Consider the following 20,656-nt stretch of genomic DNA (forward strand, 5'->3'; position numbering starts at 1 on the left):
ATGTGTAGTCAGTGTCTGGCACACTTCCTGTTGGTCAGCTGGTGGTGCTAGACCAGGTTGGCAGTTTGGGCATGTGGATATCATCAGATTTATATTACCTAATATTTTGTTAATAAACTCCAAAAACTATTCTGACTTTGGCCAGCTGGTGGCGTTACGCCAGACAGGAATATTGGTTGATTGGGTGTCATACACAGCTAATCTGATTAATCTAATGAATCTGATTATGATATCCAACAGAAGTGAAAAAACACATTCCTTCTCTTGCCAATTGGTGGCGCTATGCCAGGCATGTTAATAGGACATATGACTATCATTAACTTGGTATGTAATATTTTGTAAAATTTCTGATCATTCAGTCAAAGCATTGAACATTTTTGGCACATTTCCTGCTTAGCCAGATGGTGACACTATGCTAGGCATGTGAATTACACATGTGAATATCATCACAATAATGATATCCAATATTTTCTAAAGTTTCAGATCAATCAGTTAAGTCAGTTATGTTCATTTCAATGCACTGTGACTCTATGACACATTTCCTGTTTATGTGGCAAGATATTAAAATCATAACATATTACAACATATCAAAAATCCCTCCACAATTTAACATCGTGTGACATCAGTGTAATTGCCATTCTTTCTGTTGCCAGTTGGTGCCAGATATGCATTATGGGCAAGTGAATATCATCATTACTATGGTATTCAATGACCTGTGAAATTTAAAACATTTCAAGCTATGCATGGTGAATTATGACACATTTATTGTTTATGTGGAAGGGTATTAAAATTCATAGTTTTGCCATTTCGTCAAATTACAACATATCAAAAAATGCTTCACAATTTAGAAGCAACAGTACCTTGGCATCATTTATACCAACTTTGACATGAATCGGATCAAAAGTCTAGCAAAAGTGTGTAAGAATTGATCATGTCCAAAACGCACAAAATCTCAATTACCTCACTTCCTGTGGGCATGGCTAATGCCATGTATATGCAAAAGTTGTTTGTCTTCGGGAGGTACATACACTTACCTAATTTGGTGTGTGTAGCTGAAACTATATGCCAACCACAAGTCTCAGTGACATAAGGGTGTTATGGAGTTCCTGGGCCACATTTGAAGGCAAGTCTTTATCCCCATGTATTCACTGAACCAATTGATGTGTGTGCCAAATTTCATGAGTTTTTGCTCATGGGAAGCGCCTCTTTTGGCATCACAATTAATCATATGTTAGTGCGCACAAAATCACAAATACCTTACTTTCTGTTGGGCGTGGCTAATGCATTGCACATACGAAAGTTGTTCATCTTGGGGAGACACCTACCCTTGGTGTGTGTAGCTGAAGAAATATGCCAACCATGGGATGAGTCACATAAGGGGGCGCTAGCGAGTCCCTGGGCCATGCCTGGGGCCAAGCCTTTGTCCCTGAGTAGCTGGCACAATGACTGACGTGTGTACCAAATTTCATGAGATTTCGACCATGGGAACTAACTCAAAAAAGGCAGTCAGCCCCCCCGACCCCCAAAAAAAGAATAATAATAATCCTTACAAAAACAATAGGGCTTCGCACATCTCGGTCAGTGCTCGGGCCCTAAAAATACTTAACTTAATAGGTTTACTAAACTAGTGTAATTGTTTGGAGCATAGTTTAAACTTAAACTATGACAAGTTAAAAGCTTCAGTAGCTGAGATTGGAGAAAGTATGCATACAACAATTTTTGCCCGAGTTCTTCATTAGTCAAGGCTTTATGGATGAGTGGCAAAGCTCTCATTAAATCTCGACTTAAGTTCACCCAAAGACACATGGGAGACTCCAAGGTCAGATGGAAGGAAGTTCTTTGGTCTGATAAGACCAAATTGAGCTTTTTGGCCATCAGAATATGCTATGTTTAGCAGACATCAAGCATAGCACATCACCAAAAATGCACCATACCTAATTTGAAGAATGGTGGTGGTACCATCATGCTTTGGGGATACTTCTCGACAGCAGGCCCTGGAAGGCTTGTAAAGGTAAAAGAAAAATAAATTCAGCAAATATATATGGAAATCCTGGAGGACAATCTGATTCAGTCTTCAAGAGAACTACGACCAGCAAGGCAATGAGAAGCATAATGCAAAAACTGCACAGAAACAATTTAAAGACAACAAGGTGAATGTTCTGGAGTGGCAGAGTCAAGCCCAGACCTCAATCATATAGAAAATCTATGGCTGGACTTGAAAAGGGCTGTTCAAACCCGATCCCCTTCCAAACTGACAGAGCTTGAGCAGTTTTGTAGAGAAAAATGGTGTAAAATTGCAATATCCAGATGTGCAGGCCTAATTTTAACCTATCCACGCAGGTTCCATGGTTTAATTTCGGCCAATGGTGCATCTACTAAATGCTGACTTGAAGGGGGTGCATTTTTATGCAATCGCTTATTTTGCATTGTATATTTTTCATTATTTAACAGTACTTTATAGAAATCTGCTTTTACTTTGACATTAAAGGGGAAATCCGGCCATTTTTAACCCCAAAATCATTTTCCTTAGGGTCACCTCGTGTTGGGTGAAGCAAAAAACCCGAAAACAATTGATTTGACCAAGCCGGAGATCAGCCCTGGCTGCCAGCGTTTCGAAATGAGCTATACAGCTAGCTATGGGGGGAAGCGATTTAATCTAATTTGGGGCCTCTAAACACACTCAGAAAACCATTCCAAGACCTATGGAACACGAGTTGCTTCCTTACGAGACACCACCATGCTCGTTTAACCCAAATAATGTGGCGAAACATTATAAACTTTGTGTTTTTGCGTGGAGTCACTCACCTAAGATTAGGCTACCCCGTTGACATATCCAGCCCATTGCAGAGCCAACGCGCTCCCAGCCATAGCCACAGAAACGAAAACTTTTTCCTTGGTGTTTTGATTGCAAAAAAGAAACAATCGAGCAGTGCAGTTGTCATGTCCCTAAAATCTCCATGAAGCTGTCATGTCCATATTTATGACTATGTAACAACATAGCAATGATTGCTTACAGGTAATCAGCAGCCTACAGCTATATCTGTGCTCTTGAAAGGCATATTTATCTGAAAGTAATTGTGAAAGATATTACCAACTTTTTTCTTAGTAGGGGTCCAAGCAGAGAAACTGCGGCAAACCTATTGTTTTTGTTCTGATTATTCTTCCCTATTATTATGACCGCAGCAAAGCTAACTATATGAAGTTTTTTTTCCACCGGATTTTTTTTTTCTTCAGTAATTTCGTGTCAATGATTCCCGGGATACTGAAAGACTTGGTGGGCATGTAGCCCTACAAGGATGACACAGAATAGGGATATAACGATTACCGGTATAATGGTAAACCGCGAAAAAAATGTTGACGATAACAATTACCGTTTTCATTTCAAATATCATGATTATCACGGTTGATTACCACGGTGTGGAAATCATGCGTTTAATCCTTCCCAGCTTCATCCAAGCCTGCTTTTGACATACAGTAGGCCTGGTACAATGAAACAAAACTGGTACCCTACTGATTCTGTTATCTACTTGATGGATTTAACTGTAGCACAAAGCTAATTAAACATGACCAAGGAAAAAGTGAAAGGGACAACACACAGTGCCACAGTAACGTTATGCTATGAATTAAGAATGCTCAGCTCAGCCAGATTTGTTTGTGCAGTCAGGATGTAGGCCTGCACCAGAATAAATCACATCTACTCAGTAACAATTTTTTTACCCTCCCTCAGCACCCCCAGGTGAAAATGCATCCCTTGTTAAATGTTGCACTTTTGATAAGGTTTTGCCTATATTTTGTAATATAGTAAATGCTGTCACACTTTTTGAAACTATTTCAGCTTGTGTAGGCCTAATAGTGCTTTCTGAACATATTGAACACACTTTTAAAAATACAGCGATAATACTGAAAACCGTGATAATTTTGGTCACTATAACCGTGAGGTTAAATTATCATACCGTTACATCCCTAACACAGAACCGTTGTTTTTTGCTTTGATCCAAACCCCCGTCCCCCCTGAACTGAACCCCTGAAAGGAGGGTAGGGCGAACACAGTTTTCTGTTAATATCTTTTTTTTTTCACATTTTTTTGTATGTTGGTCTTAAGGCAAGACATGGCAGGTGAACACATTGTTTTTTCATGCACTGGCCAATTTCGAGTTTTTGTGCTAGATTGCTACCTTAACATGTCCACCTAAATTCACCAAAAGTTGGCATTCTAACATTTCATGCACTGCCGCGACCGTGATCCAAAACATATCATGTGTAGTACCATTGGAAAGCTCTTTTCTTCCTGCATGACGCTGTTCAATTCAAGTAGGGACACTTCCTTTGTATCAGCAACCAATCGCGAAAGTTCAAAGGCGAGTCTAGGCTGAGAACGGAATCTCATTGGCTGTGTTTCAAGGCTGTTTTCTCAAAATGAGTTTACTCTTCCACTCTGAGAATGAAATCTCCACTTCAGAAGCACTTACATACACCAAACTTTCCAGTCATATACCTAATTATATTTACAAGACTTTTACAGAATGGTTTGTTGATATATTTATTCCTAGCCTGATTTATGTGACATGTTATTCGTAAAAACATATCTACAAATTTACAGTATATTCTTATTTACATGACAACAAAAGTAGATATCCATAAATCCCTCTGTAATTTTCTCCCATCTAATATGTTAAGACAATGAAATAAGAATTTTGAACTTGGCTTTATCCAAAGCTCAGATTTAGTATTTTAAAATGTATGCAAATTAGCACATATTTAACTCATTGAATGCCAAGCTGTTTTCGGAAGCTTTGTTCTAGAGTGCCAGCAATCTAGACCATTGTTGATGATTTTTGTACAGCCACAGCATATTCTGTGTTCTGCTATGAACACATACAATGGCTTGTTTAAAAGGTGAGACTTTAAGCTCTCAGTGGGTGCAAACCGTGTATTTCTACACGCCTCTGTTCCTGAGAAATCCCAAACTAAACAGTGGCTAGTTTTCATCAAAATCGCTGTTTTTTGTAGTCCCCGAAGTTGACGAAGTCATCGTCTTCAAAATGCGCCGAAAGCAGCACTAAGCAGCACTGTGACTAGCCGACATTCGTGACACTCCATAATGGCCCCCTAAATCCCATGAACACAGATAACTCTTACACCAACCTTGTTTTGTGCCTTTTATTCACGTTTGTTTAAAGATTTAGTAAGTACAGTATAAGCCCGTTTCACTCCCCACTTGGATGCAGCTCCATAGGTTTCCATTATATCCAGTCATCTTTCCCCTAAAAGGGAGCATGTACATGCAGCACACTGTACAACATTCCATCAGCAACTATGTGTAGAAGCACTAACTCAATCTAGATGGTGTGAGTGGTTACGAACCAACCAAGTGGGCAAGACCATGAATAATAATTAGGCAGTTCTACGTAGTGATGACCGCTTACCCAGATTGGCTCAATTTTTCTGCCTTTTCCTTTCATTTGGCTATTGCATACAGCAGACAAAGTGCATAGATTTCAAACTTACCACAGATCACAAACTCATTTTGACCTATGTTATTTTCAAAAACAACAGGAAAAATGGGATTTTATTGGCATGGGATCTTTAACACACACATGCTTAAACACACACACTCACACATAAAGACACACGCACACACATAAGAACACAGTAGATATGTAGGCATACGCACGCACATGCACACACACAGGCATGCACACACAGACTTACACGCACGCACACACACACACACACAAACACAAACTTGCACACACACACACACACAGGCACGCACGCACACTCACACGCACACACACCTGCACGCACACACACATAAAAATACACACATGCAGGCACACACACACACACATCCACACCCCATTACCCCCACACACACACTCACAAGTAAACACACATACTGTACACACACAAAACACATACACATGCAGGCAAGCAGACAGAAACACACACACCCCATTACTTCCCCACACACACTCACAAGTGAAAACTCACACACAGAGAAGCCCATTTATACACTCACAAGCCAACACACACACAATGCACAGACACATAAAAAACACACACACATGCAGGCAAGCACACACACACACACACACACACACAGTGAAAACACACACACATAGAAGCACACATACACAAAAGCAAATGCACACATGCACACATTCATTTACATACACAAAAGTTGCAAGAGTAGGGAATGAAGTAGGAGATGAAGAGACAAATTGACAAGCGTGATTTATTTTTGTGGAGAGAATGTGCAGGACTGAGTGGCGGTCATATTTTGTACCGCTTTGCGGTACATCTACAGTGGCCTTTACCTTGAAATGGCCACTTCATTCACGCATTACGTGACGTGAAGCTGTGTGAAACTGTAGTACCACTTTCAGCCACTATGCGTCGCTCTGCCACTGTACGATGCTCTGTCAGTAGCCTGCCTGCCGTCCCTTCTGAAAAAGCAGGAGGCTACCTTTAAACATAATTGTTGCCGAGAGGAATCCCAGCCTACGAATTCAATAACAAAATAAATCACGCATAATTAAAAGTGACCTCGATTTAGGCTACTTGGGTATGGCATAAGGCTTGGCTACACAGTGGTTAACGAAAATCGAAATCTGCTTTTGATACCGGTGCCGCTCCACAAAACGAAAAAATATCTTAATTTGCTGTCTACGTTATTGTCTATGAAGGCATATCTGGCAAGTTGTTATTTTATGAAGACGTAAATGGTTGCTTTGCTTTCATTAATGGTTTTGCTATAGTCAAGTTTGCAAGAAGGATACATAACGCTTGAGCATGCCACCAGGGACGCGCTCACACAACTGTGGTAGCGGAGCATGAGTGGTTGGTTGTAGTTACCCCTACCTGTTTTTTTCAATGTCCATTTCCCGATTGGTCATGGAAATTCAGGATTTTTGTCAGGGAAGTAATGGAATTTTACATTTGACTTAGAGTGGAAACCCTGCTTAAGATACACTAACAATAGAGCCTTTCTACAAGAGTCTATTACCTATTGCAGTGGGAAAAAGGTTTATTGTAAATGTGTTATATCTAGGGCTGTCAAAAAAACTGATTAATTTCGATTAATTAATTTGAGAAAAAATAACTGATTAAAAAAAATAACGCAGATTAATCGATTCCGTATGACCTTTGACCCCGAGCCGTTCTAGTCATTAACCATTAGACTGTAAAATGAAGGAGAGAGAAGAAAATGTGCTGCCTAGATCATTGATTGGAACATTTACTTTTAAGTCGCACATCAATGCGAAGAAATAGTGTTGACTTAGTGGGGAGTGTTAATTTGTTTTCATTGTGTCCCCTAGGTTATATCTGTGGCCTGAAATGCCTTGTATGTGGAAAAAAAAAACTTATTCCCGAAGCACTTTTGAATTTATTTCCTCAGCATATTAGGTCATATCATAGATTATTATGGACATTATTTGAACAGTGAAAATAATAATAAAAGAGTTTTTGAACTTTAATCGATTGACAGCCCTAGTTATATCTTTTAGTTTATTTCACGTTCCTTGGTGAATAGAAGCAATATTAAAAATGCATTTGGGTATAGAAAATATTAAATTAATGCATGTTGGTGGAAAGAGGTGGAAAGGTGCGATTTGTTGGGGACAGGGCCGGATTAACAATTCATAGACCCCTGGGCACAAATGTCTGATGGGCCCCCCTGCCCCCCAGCCAACGTGAATCAACAAATTACTGCGTACAACACGCAAGACTTCCCAATCCCAAGGATTCTCTCTGCTGTAAATTTTAGAGCCTTTAGACATTTTATTATTATCAACAGTTTAGTATTGCCATTTATTGACATTTGTACTTTTGCATTGTTTATTGACACTTTTGGAGGCTACTTTTGTATTGTTTACTGGACCAAATAAAAGTCCTCTTCCTTTTCACACCAACCTTTCACACCACTTTGAAAATGACATCAGGTCAGAGTCTCTGTTAAAGCAAGATTGCTGCCCATTTCAGTTATCTGAAAGAGATGTGTGTAAATCATTTAGAAGGGTGAATACACATAAAGCTCCAGGACCTGACAATATCCCAGGTTGTGTTCTCAAGGCTTGCACATCTGAACTGCCTAGGTCTTTATTGACATCTTTAATCTCTCTCTGCATCAGTCTGTTATCCCCGCATTCAAGAGGTCCACCATCATTCCAGTCCCTAAGAAATCAACAGTGAGCCAATTACCAACCTGTTGCTCTCACCTCTGTTGTTATGAAGTGTTTTGAGCGGTTAGTTAAAGATAATATTACATCCTCCCTGTCTTCTACATTAGATCCACTCCAGTTTGCCTATAGGCCAAACTGGTCCACAGACGATGCGATAGCATTTGCTTTGAACACTGCTCTTTCTCACCTGGATAAGAAAAACACCTATGTACGGATGCTCTTCATCGACTACAGCTCCGCTTTTAACACCATAGTTCTATCCAAGCTGATCATGAAATTGAGAGACCTGCACATCAGTTCCTCTCTGTGCAGTTGGATCCTTGACTTCCTGACTGACAGGACACAGGCGGTATGGCTGGGTAACTCAGCACTGGTGCACTGCAGGGATGTGTGTTAAGCCCCCTGCTGTACTCGTTGTACACTCATGACTGTATGGCAACTCACGCCTCAAACACCATCATTAAGTTTGCTGATGATGAGTCTGCTTACAGAGCAGAGGTGGCAACCCTGACATCTTGGTGCCAAGACAACAACCTGCTGCTCAACGTCAGCAAAGGAGTTGATTGTGGACTACAGGACACTGCAGGAAGAGCACACACCCATCTACATTGGAGGCACAGCAGTAGAGGGAGACGGCTGCTTCAGATTCCTTGGAATTAACATCAGTGAGGATCTAAGCTGGTCACACCATATAGGTATGGTCACAAAGTCAGCAAGACAGCAGCTCTTCTTTCTTCTGTGGCTGCGGTTTGGTATGGATGGTGAAATACTGACCAACTTCTGTAGTATGGTAACAGCACTACTCATGATCGCAAAGCTCTGCAAGCAGGTCAGCGCAACGCATCACAAGGACTGAGTTACTAACTATCCAGGACCTTTACAGCCAGCGCTGCAGAAAGAAGACCAAGCGACCCCAGTCATCCCAGCCACAGTGTCTTCACCCTCCTACCATCTGGTAGAAGGTACAAAAGTATGTGGACTTCTATGAGCAGATACAGAGACAGCTTCTTTCCACAAGCCATCAGGATGCTGAACTGTAATTCTCTTCCCCATAGCTAATCAACCTCAAACCTCAGAACCCCCACCCAGACACACAACATGTCCCCTCCCCACACACATACACACCTTTTCACATACACACTGTACTGTTCTTCCTAGGCAACTTCTTATTATTATTATTATTCCGCTTACCACTTTTTCCGTACGCAATTTCTCTTGAACAGTTTAACTTAGAAACTTCATTCAAACTTTGTAACGTAGGTCTTCAAACAGATCGGGTTGGTATGACTTTTCAACTTTGAAACTTTTATACTTAAGCTAAATAATACTAAACTATTAAAGAAAAACTTTTTTAAAATCCCCATAGACTTAACATTGCCGATTGTGACATCATAATACGGCCGTTAAGCAATTAGAATCCTATGGCAGGTGTTCAGGCCACCTGCAGCCTCAGGCTTTAAGCATACAATCTGGGTCAATTAAGACTACACATCCTATTCAACTGTTTCCTCTGCCCAAAACTGTTTAAAAATAAAAGTCCTCACTACAATAATCCACTGTTAAACAATGTAACCCATTAAACTACTGAACTTTTTACATTCAACTTTTAAACGGTCTACCCACTGTAGCTAGTTAGCATGGTTAACAAAGTTAGTATGTTAGCATTGCTTACATTGTTAGCATTTTTAGCAAAACTGCTAAAAATGATTAGCTAGGTTAGCTAAGTAACATGGTTAGCATAGTTAACATGCTAACATGTTAGCATGCTAGTTAGCATAACTGCTAAAAATAATTAGCTCAAGTTAGCTAAGTAACATGGTTAGCATAGTTAGCATGCTAGTTAGCATAACTAACTAACTAGCATGTTAGCATGCTAGTTAGCATTTTTAATAAAACTGCTAAAAATGATTAGCTAGGTTAGCTAAGTAACATGGTTAGCATAGTAGCTACATGCTAGTTAGCATAGTTAGCATAACTACTAAAAATTATTAGCTAAGTTAGCTAAGTAACATGGTTAACATAGTTAGCATGCTAGTTAGCATAACTACTAAAAATGATAAGCTTGGTTAACTAAGTCACATGGTTAACATAGTTAGCATGTTTAGCAAAACTGCTAGAAAATGTTTAGCAAAACTGCTAGAAAATGTTAGTTAAGTTAGCTAAGTAACATGGTTAGCATGTTAGCATTGCTAACACTACTATAAAACATTAGCTAAGTAGCATGGTTAGCAGAATTACAAATCTTAGCATAACTGCTAGCAAACATTAGAGCCATTCCAACTTTCAGTTATCGTCAAATATCTACCTATACACAGCCATTAAACTATTTGAATATCAACATTCATTAAACTGCTAGAAAACATTAGCTAAGTAGCATGGTTAGCAGGTTAGCATTGCTAGCACTGCTATAAAACATTAGCTAAGTAACATGGTTAGCATAGTTAAAAATCTTAGCATAACTGCTAGCAAACATTAGAGCCATTCCAACTTTCAGTTATCGTCAAATATCTACCTATACACAGCCATTAAACTATTTGAATATCAACATTCATTCAACTTCCAGTCTGTCAACAACTTTTAAACTATTTACCTTCAACTTTTAAATGGTCTACTTTTAAACTATCTATTAAACTAGCTGTCTATCAACAACTTTTAAACTATCTACATTCAGCTTTTAAACAGTCTACTTTTAAACTATCAACTTTTATTAAGCTGGGTGCTGGGTTAAGGGGGTGCTGTCAATATTTAAAAATGGTCCAATCTAATCCAAACGTGGTGTAAACAATTAATAAGGCATTCTTTAGACGCACATTGAATTTCATGACATTCCGTCCATAGGGGGTGCTACTTTAGTGTCTACTGCCATAACCATAATAGGTACAGACACTATATTATTTTCACCATAGGTCCCAAATTAGTGCAATTGTCTAGATAACTGAAATCACCCATTTCTGTCCATAGGGGATGCTATAATATATACCACAGAATTCAGTACACATCATCTACAGACCAAGCCTAACCGATTGAATTTTTCCGATTTTTGGTTCGTCACTCTGTTTTGAAAGTTATGCATCAATCCAATTTTGGGACGTGGCCTATAATAATTCTATTACCTATATTGTATCTTGTAAAGGTCCAATCCTATTCAATTTCATACACATAAGCAATATTGCATTCTCTGGACGCAAACTAAATTTTGTACAGTTCGGTCCATAGGGGGCGCTACAGCCCCCACCTTCATTCTGTTAAAGGGCACTTCTGCCATTTTCCTTGGACCCCGACACTCACCGCTTGCAGCAGGGGTCAAATCAACAAAATTGCAGGACTCTTATTGTTTTTGTTCTGATTTTTAACCCTTTCATGAAATTATGTTTCTGCAGCAAAACTGTATCTGCAACCATACTCGTAATATATACAGACACCAAATTTTCACCTTAGGTGCCAAATCAGTGCATGATCTCACAAAAAATGAAATGACCGAATTCTGTCCATAGGGGTCGCTATAATAAGCAAATTTACGTTTTTACTCATATTTCAAGATCCATATGGAATTTTTGACATTTTTTTCTTTCTTTTTATTCCTTCAGAGCTCCTGCATCAAATGAAGTCAGCCACGCCAATTTGACCATGGTAAATTGTCCCGCCATTTTCAAATATCTCAAAAGTGAAGCAAATATATCTCCTCCCAGACCGTTGATCTGATTCCCATGGAATTCGGTACATTACAGACCAGGCCTAATAGATTGGCCTTTTTGATTTTTGACTTTTGATTCGTTGTTTGAAAGTTACGCATCATTTTTATGTTACATTTTTACCATAGGTCCCAACTCAATGCATGATCTCACAAAACAAAAAGACCCATTTCTTTCCGTAGGGGGTGCTAAAATAAGCAAATGTATATTTTTGCTCATATCTCCGAAACCGAATGGAATGTTTGACAAATTCTTCTTTCCATTTGTTCCTTCAGATTCCCTGCATCCAATGAACCCAGCCACACCCATCCTATTCAAACATGGTACAATCTAAAAACTGCTGGGTTAGAAATAAACCAAAAACAACCCAGAGTCAGAAAGTAGTAGTCAGAATACTTACTCAAATGAAAAAATATAATGTCCGCAACACTGCTTTTGACTCTCATATATTTAATGCACAACGTTTCAACCCTGCTGGGTCTTCGTCAGGCAAAAAGCCTGAAGTCTAACATGATCATATAATTCCAAGAAGTATAGCAAAAAATAGGACAAACACAGGACAACAAACAAATATGGCCTCAAATAGTAACTTGAGATTTTGTTGCCAACTGTGCTCACATCAACACAACACCATAGGCCACACTGGTCCAGGGATATCGTACACTGTTTGTATGAATTCCCAGACCTGTGAGCAGGAACCAGGATACTAAACATGGAAGGGGGAAAAAGCCTTTAAGCATCCATATATTGTACCCAAGAGAGATGGGTGCTCCAAGGCAGTTAGATTTATTACCACATAGGCTTGAGAACATTGATACCCCTCCCTCAACATCAATACAAACAGGTACTCTGCCTTTGCTCGTGTGAGATACTCAGCGATGTTTGTTCAAGCCTGTGGAGGTAAAAAACAAAACAAAAACTCTTGTGTTGCCACAGTTACCTTAAAAAAGTAATCTGATTACTGATTACTCCGTCAAAAAGTAACTTAGTTACTTTACTGATTACTTGATTTTAAAAGTAACTTAGTTAGATTACAAGTTACTTTATTAGTTACATTCAGCAGCTGCCGACAACACCCCCGCCACCTCGACATAAAAATGACAACTGGTTTTGGCAATACTCACTTTATTGGAAGTGCATTTTAACAGTAATGTCAACAATGTATAAGCAGACATCCCAACCTGAAAAAAAGTGATTTCAGGGAGGAATCCTTTTAGCCTACTTAGATACTGAAATACAGATTAATATGTTTGTTCAATAATGTCTAGTTAGTACACCAAATAAGTAAGGCTGTAGATAGAAATTGTAATAATAAAATATGTAGATTGGGCTTTTCATGTAGCCTTGGCAACTAGCCATCTAGTGTAGGCCTGAATAATATGCAAATGAAATGACCCTTGTTAAACTCACCTCAACAAGTCTTGCAATCATCTAACCCACCATGGGCAATGCTAAAGTCACTGTTACAAACACTGCAGTGTGCAAGATTATCATTATTTTTTTTGACAAGGGTAGACTTTTTATAGTCTGATGTGAAATGGGTCTTAAATGTAACTTTTTGGACTGACTCTGCCATGGTGCTCCTGTTCCTAGATACACTGAACTGATTAATTTAGTTCGGGAGAAAAGAGATAAAAGCCCACCTACACTGAAAACTGATTGATTTAGCGAAACAGGCCAGGATGCTCTCTGGCACACACGCACCACCCCGCTCTCTCTCTCCCTCTCCGTCGTGTGCAGGCTACACTCAGATGCACCCGCGATTTGAAGTCTCGGTCTCTGGAAAATATCGCAAGTACCCGGATATCCTTATGTTGGCAAAGATGACAGCTTTTTCGTCAAAACAATTCATTTCATACCCCCTGATCAATATATTAAAATAACTGCTTCAAAATTGGCTAAGACAGTTTTCACCGATAAAAATCACTGTGGTGTTAATGTTTAATTTTTTGAGAAGGTATTAAAAAAGGTTTTAAAGGGTTTGAATTTCACCTCAGGATTTCTGATTTCTGTAACCCTGATAAAAATGCAATGAATTGGAACACATTTTTTTTTCAATAAGCCTAAAAATAAATAATAATGAGTATCAAATAAAATGTGTAAAAAGCAGGCTATTATAAACCTAAATGTCTCCACATTTAATTTCATTATCACCTCATTTAATTTAAGCAATTATTAACAAGACTATTTTGCACTTCCTCTACGTTATCTCTCCCTAGCGAGTAAAATCAGACGTTACCATAAGACTGTGAGTAGACCCTTGTAAAAGTGGTGTGACATCACTCCCTCCACGGAGTTTTGTTTACTTTTCCCTCAACTCCCAGTGAAGTGCAGAGCTACAGTAACACGCTAGACACGAAGTGTGTGCCACTTATTAGGTGATAGTTTCAATGGAGAACCCTTTGTGCGAGGGTATTACTGTAAGCTGCGTAGATTCAACACAAATCCATAAATCTGGCTAACTAAATGTTTTTGAAGTCAGCTGTGCAAGACTGAGCGCCGTGGCAGCACATTGAAGCATAGGGGTTCTTATAGTAGCGGTTATGCTACTGTGTTTTAGGGGAAACGGTGTAATGGAGTCGTATTATTGTTTCTAGCGGATACCCAAAATGTTGGTATATTTTTTTTAACTAGATGTACCGCATAGCGGTACAAAATATGACCGCCTCTCAGTCCTGTACATCCGTTCCGCGAAAATAAATCACACTTCAATTTGTCTCCATCTTTTACTCCATCCCCCACTCTTGAAACTTTTGTGTATGCTTGTTTGGCATGCCTGAGTGTGTGTGTGCGGCTGCACAGAAAGTAGCCTACTGGTGCTGAAAAGGTGAATAGATTGTAGAATAGCCAAAGAAGATGTAGCATTGTTATAAAACCTTTAAAATCTCTAAACAATCACAAGTAGGGCAGTTCATCACAGTTGCAACTGGATTGATGAAAGGTCACTTACACCTGTAGGCTACATTGTATTTGGGAAAAGCAAAAGGTATCAGCATAATGTTATTTATTTATTTATTTATTTATTTATTTATTTATTTATTTAATAAACAAAAACATCTTTGTCAGTTCCATGCCATTTTCAACGGCTAGATTTTTTGTGAATGTTTCTTCTTCTACATAAGATTTTAGTCATCTTTAGTTTATGTGATACTTTATTGTCAATGCACAAATTAAGTAACAGTAATCTGAAACAAAATGCTGTTTTACATCTAAGCAGTGGTGCAAATAACTGACATGTACAAATGGGCCTTGATGAAATGCGTCGCTAGACTGTTCATACACATTTTAACGGGCCAAAGTTGAAGAGCTGTTGTCCGTTATTGTTCGTGCAAATATAGGCTGATTCATGATCCCTTGCATTGTGTAACTGAGGTCCATGGCTAGTCTGGCTTTCCCCAGACCAAGCTCAATCTTTTAAGAAATCAAAAAATAAATAGCGGGCAGATCAGGCTGGGTTCACCCAACCTAGTCCATAGGCACCCGATATTGTTTAATTTTCCGATTGAGATATCCACGCTCTGGCTATTCTAAATGCAAAAATGCATCAGGGAGTTATGACAAAACTGTTACTAACAAACTAGATCCTAATAGAAAGCTGTTAGCTTCCCTAAGCTACAGGTAGGCTTATAAGGTAGGCCTATTTACAACATAAGTTGTCAATAGGCTATGCTGGCGACACAAAAAATCTCCTTTGGAAACCAATGGCTTACGCCTTACAGTATCAAGCGGACTTAAACTGCCATATCGTGGCGAAAAGTTGTAATAAAATTCACGCAGCTCCATGAGTCAAGGAAAACGCGAATGAAGTAGCCACTTCTAAATGGGACCCACTACACAGTAGCTTAAGGTATGTTGCTAAAGCAGCCATAATGAAATGAAGGTGTCATTGTTTGGATACTTCACACACACATGCTTTTTAATTTCACAGACTACAACTACCAAGCTGGAATCAAAGCACATCGATTCCCCTCTCACACCCTGTACGCACTTAAAACAAATAAACAGTCATCTCAGTCTCACGCATGTATAGGCAAAACTGTATCAGACCGGTGTAACGTTGGTAAATCTTCCATTGCACAGAATGATTTTTGTAGCACGTGCAACAAATACCAGTCGAAAGATACAATTACAGTGCTGCTATCAATTTGCTTGGTATAACCGCATTTATAGTTTTCAACAAATGCAATCAATCAAATTGGCCTCCATCACTCAACCAACACTAACGGTAACATTACCTAGGTCCTTATTGATATTATAAGATTAACGCACCTGCAGTAAAAACCAAGCATGTCCGATAAACATCCTCAGATTTATTTCGGTTTCAAGAAGAAATGGGAATTACATTTCATGTGAACATCGTCCTATCCTTATTAGACGTTCTCTGCGGTAAACTACAGTCCTTGTAGGAAGCGTCCATTGTTTTTCCAACCCACTTTTAACTTCCAACAAAATTACGTCTCACTGCAACGATGCGCCATCTAGTGGACAAACGACTACTTATACCCAATACTGGAAATGCAGCCATGATGATGATGATGAATATTTATTTTGGCTTTCTTTTAATCCTACTGAATTTGTAATTATGTATCGGCTGTTCTAATACCGATAGAATGTGGGTGCCTGTGTGTGTGTGCATGTGTATATGTGTGCACCGCCATCTACAGGCCAATGAGTGTACAGTCACTAAATGTACACATAACCTAATTTTTTTTAGACCCCCCCATGGATGAAATTCTACGAAACTTGGCATACCCCCAGAGAATGCCAGGTCAATCATAAACACATACAATTTGGTGCAGTTCTGAACATCTTAACTGAAGATAGGGGCGATTAAAGCAGAATAATATTGCATTTCCATTTTTTACCGGGGGGGTGCAAATCACAAATGAGTGATTATGGGCCAGGTTGATGTGGGCCCTTGAGACCAACATACCATAAAAGATTCTTCATCCTCAGTGCCACGGTTCAGGTAGTTATTTAGGAAAAACTTAGAAATCTAGACGCACCCTAGCGGCGGCAAATTAATTTGCTCAGCCTGTACGTCTAGTATCAAACCATAGGGATTTCTATTGGCTGACGTCGTGGACTTCATCCAATCACAGCGCTCTATTTTGTTAGAGAGTCTTAAGGCGGGCTTGACAGGATAACGACAGTCCTGTGACGGTGAACAACAAGGAAGGTGGCTATGGCTAATGACGAGCAGTTGTTTGAATCGGCGTTGGCGTCAACTTTGGAGGAGTTGGACTTGTGCTTTTCTTTGAAAGTTGAGCAACACAATGCACTTAAGTAATTCCTTTCGAAGAAGGATGTATTTGCCGTTTTGCTGACCGTATACGGATATGGTCGTAGCGCTGGCCTATTGCATGCCTAGGCAGTTTGAAAGACAATTCTCTGCCCGCCCCTTGGATTAAGCGAGGTAAATGGTTCGATTCCAGACTATACATTTCAATGATATAGGATGGCCCGCCAGGCTAGGAAAAACTGCTTTTTTTGTGGTTCGGGGGGCCCAGCACGGGGGGAGTGGCCCCCGGGGACGAAACAAAATTTTTCCGTAAAAGTTTAGTGGGACTACATACCCACCAAATTTCATGTGCACCGGTGTTTCGGTGTATCATTGACCAAAAATTCAGGAAGTAGATGACGGAAAAAAAAAAAAAAATTTGACAATCATTATATGACCGCTTCGCTAGCAGCGGTCATAATAAATGTGGCTGGGGCATCTTCTCTGCTAATTTCGTCAGACTCGTCAGTCATGCTGGCTACTATTACTCCAAGAGACAGATTTTTACCTTAATGACAAATATTGTGACATTGTTGTATCACACCCCTAGGAAACAGTCACGCAAGGCAGCGTCTGAATGATCCATCAAGCGCTGTACGAATCACAGGCTGCTCACATTTAGCCTCTGCTTATAGGCTGGCAGTCGCAGGACAGAAGAGTTATCCGATTTGCCAACGACTGGGCGGGGTGGGCTTTGTAGGCATGGCTGTATGGAGTCTATGTATGGTCCAGGGTGTTATCTCCTCAAGTTGGAAAGCTCACATGTTGATGGTACTTCGGTAAAACTTTCTTGAAGTTGGCTTTATTGAAGTCGCCGGCTATGATGAATGCAGTCTTTGGATGCAGAGTTTCGTACTAATCGATGATTTCATACAAGTCGTGTGGTGATGTGGTGGAATGTAAACAGTGATGAAAAAGACTGCTGAGGATTCCCTGCGTAGATAAGGCCTGCATTTAACCATGTGATGTTGGAGGTCAGGAGAGCATCCTGTCAATGTTGTGTGTACATCCATACACCAGCATTTGTTAACCAGAATACACACACCACCTCCTCTGTCCTTGCCCAACTCAGTTGTTCTGTCCTGCCAAAGGATGGAGAACCCCTCTGGTAGAATGATAGAGGCTGTAATTAAGGTGTTCAGCCACATCTCAGTAAAAACTTTAAAAAAAAAGACATTGCAGTTTTTGATATCTCATTGAAACGCCAGTCTGGCTCTGAATTCATCCAGCTTGTTATCCAGTAATTGGATGTTAGCAAGGAGAATTCTAGGAAGGGGAGGACAATGTTGTCTTTTCCTCAATCTGACCAAGCTCTTTTCCCTCTTTTCCCTCTTATCCTCCGGCGGTGCTTCTTCCCAGGTAACCAATGTAAACAACCGGGTAAACTAACTGAAAGTCCTTCGATGTCATTCCAGATTGCAGATTCAGTCTAATATCTAAGAGGGTCTGTCTATCGTAAGTGATCAGCATTTGACACATTGATAAAAAGTGTGAAAATAAAACTAGAAAGATTAAAGAAATGTAAACTTGAGGAGGACACTGAGCGAAGGCAGCCATATCTCTGGTGCCGACGTCACAAAGCCCCAATGCCTGTAGCCTTCAAGTACTACAACTACAAACAATCCCTTTTTCATGAAGGCACAGCATTCCAGTTGCAGTATCCTGCAGAGACATGAAAAAGGCATGGAAATACACAATATTCTCACTAAACACCACAAAAACAAAATAACTCCTACTAACAAAAGATGCCCTTTAGCAACAGTAACCTTTGCAAATGTTTTGTGCATTTCCTGTGATCATGTAGGCCATAGTTGACATGAGCTATTGCCTGTCTTCTGGAGCGAAATGTGAAGCATATATTAGATGTGAAGCACACAGATATTTTCTTATAGATTATTATGCTGTGTTCCAGAGAACTCAGTAATCGTTTCCCTGTTCTAGACAAAGACAAAGTCGCAATTTCCTAAAAAAGATACAGTGAACATCACTTAAAGTGGGAGTTTGTGTGTGCTACTTAGGGCAGACAAAGACTTTAAGGGTTGTTTAATTTCAGGGTTAACAAGTTTCATTTCAAATATCCAATGCAGCATAATTTTCTTTTTGTTAGTGACACATGCTGTTATGCCATTTTATTGATCTTTGCTTTGTATTTTTTTAATCAGTAACTTAGACCACCTAGCTCAGGGGCGGGCAAACCTTTTGGCTCAAGGGCCACATTGGGTTTTGAAAATTGCCCGGCGGGCCGCACAGCAACCCCCCCCCACGACACACACATACAAAAAATACATTTTTTATAGCCTATAATTTAGTATGAAAAGTATTTGTTTTAAAATGTGAATTGCTTAAAAATACTGCTAATTTTATGCTGTTTAACAAATGTATAAATTGTGCACTGTCGCTTTAAGACAGTCACTTTAATTCACGTTTATTTCTCAATGATCTTCTGCCTGCTCCGCTATGGCTAGTGCTGTTACTACGGCTGGGCCCTCTCACAGTTTTTAAATGGTCAGTAGTGGGAACTACTGTTGCCTTCATGATTTCCTTTTAAAAGTTTCTTATAAGAAGGACATATCACTTATTAACAATGACAAGCCAGAACCTGTGGCTCTCTCTCCCTCTCGTGAGTGCAGACCAATCCCAATTAAATGGATCGCATAATGTTCACGTTAGATCTGCTGCAAAGGAGATAACTAAGAGTTAACTTAGTTTAACATGATGTTATCTCTATTTAACATGATGTTTGACATTGACATTGTAAACGTTCTCTAAGGAGAGTGAAAAGCAGTTTGCAGTAAAGCTAACCAACTATCGCAGGAAAAAAATAGCGAGCAGCCTGATAACCAAATGAAATGCTCGGCAGGCCGAATGAAAGTGCTTGGCGGGCCGGATCCGGCCCGCGGGCCGCGGTTTGCCCACCCCTGACCTAGCTAATAGACCAGTGTTTCTCAACCTTTTTTCAATCACGGCACCCTTTACATGAATGAAAAATCTCAAGGCACCCCAAACTTTAAAAAAAATACACACACTGTCTCTGAAGACCAACAAATGCATAACGCATACTCATGCACGCGCACGCGCGCACACACACACACACACACACATGCACACACACATGCACACACACATGGACACACACACACAGGAGTGTGACTTACTCAGTGAGAGACTTGGGCCTGGGACGATGCACACAAACGCTCTATTCTCGCAGCAATGGATGCCTGACACGTAGCTCCTGGTCCACAGCTCTCATAGAGTAGTAGGCTAGTAGTGTAGTAGGCTGCTACAACATGGTTAGGCCAGTCATTACTTTTATAATCATGGGGCATTGTAGCGATGCATTCTGAAGCCCTGTTTCTTTTCTCCCAAGCCACTGTGCACCGAGGGAGGGGTGCGCTTTCTCCTCCGATAATAAACTTGTAGGCCTACTCGTAACAAAATGCAATTGTAGCAGAGTAAAGAGTAGATTACTTGCTCAAAAATGTACTTGAGTGAAAGTA

The 20,656-nt window shown here is 39.9% G+C and overlaps 1 protein-coding gene across 7 annotated transcripts in view; it reads left to right on the plus strand.

Moving 5' to 3' along the window:
• LOC125296376 (guanine nucleotide-binding protein G(olf) subunit alpha) overlaps positions 1-20,656 on the plus strand; it is a 174,202-nt gene that overhangs the window by 56,393 nt on the left and 97,153 nt on the right. Inside the window, exon 2 of one of the 7 annotated variants that reach the window (XM_048246305.1) lies at positions 11,774-11,816. The exons of 5 other annotated variants lie outside the window; for them this stretch is intronic. In XM_048246305.1, the coding sequence (XP_048102262.1) occupies positions 11,814-11,816 (3 nt within the window). In that variant the 5' untranslated portion in view covers positions 11,774-11,813. Of the gene's footprint in view, positions 1-11,773; positions 11,817-12,153; positions 12,202-20,656 lie in introns of those variants that run through there. One more of the 7 variants, XM_048246313.1, reaches the window with a different exon arrangement.

Source organism: Alosa alosa, chromosome 1, assembly GCF_017589495.1.
Source record: "Alosa alosa isolate M-15738 ecotype Scorff River chromosome 1, AALO_Geno_1.1, whole genome shotgun sequence".
NCBI lineage: Eukaryota > Metazoa > Chordata > Actinopteri > Clupeiformes > Clupeidae > Alosa > Alosa alosa.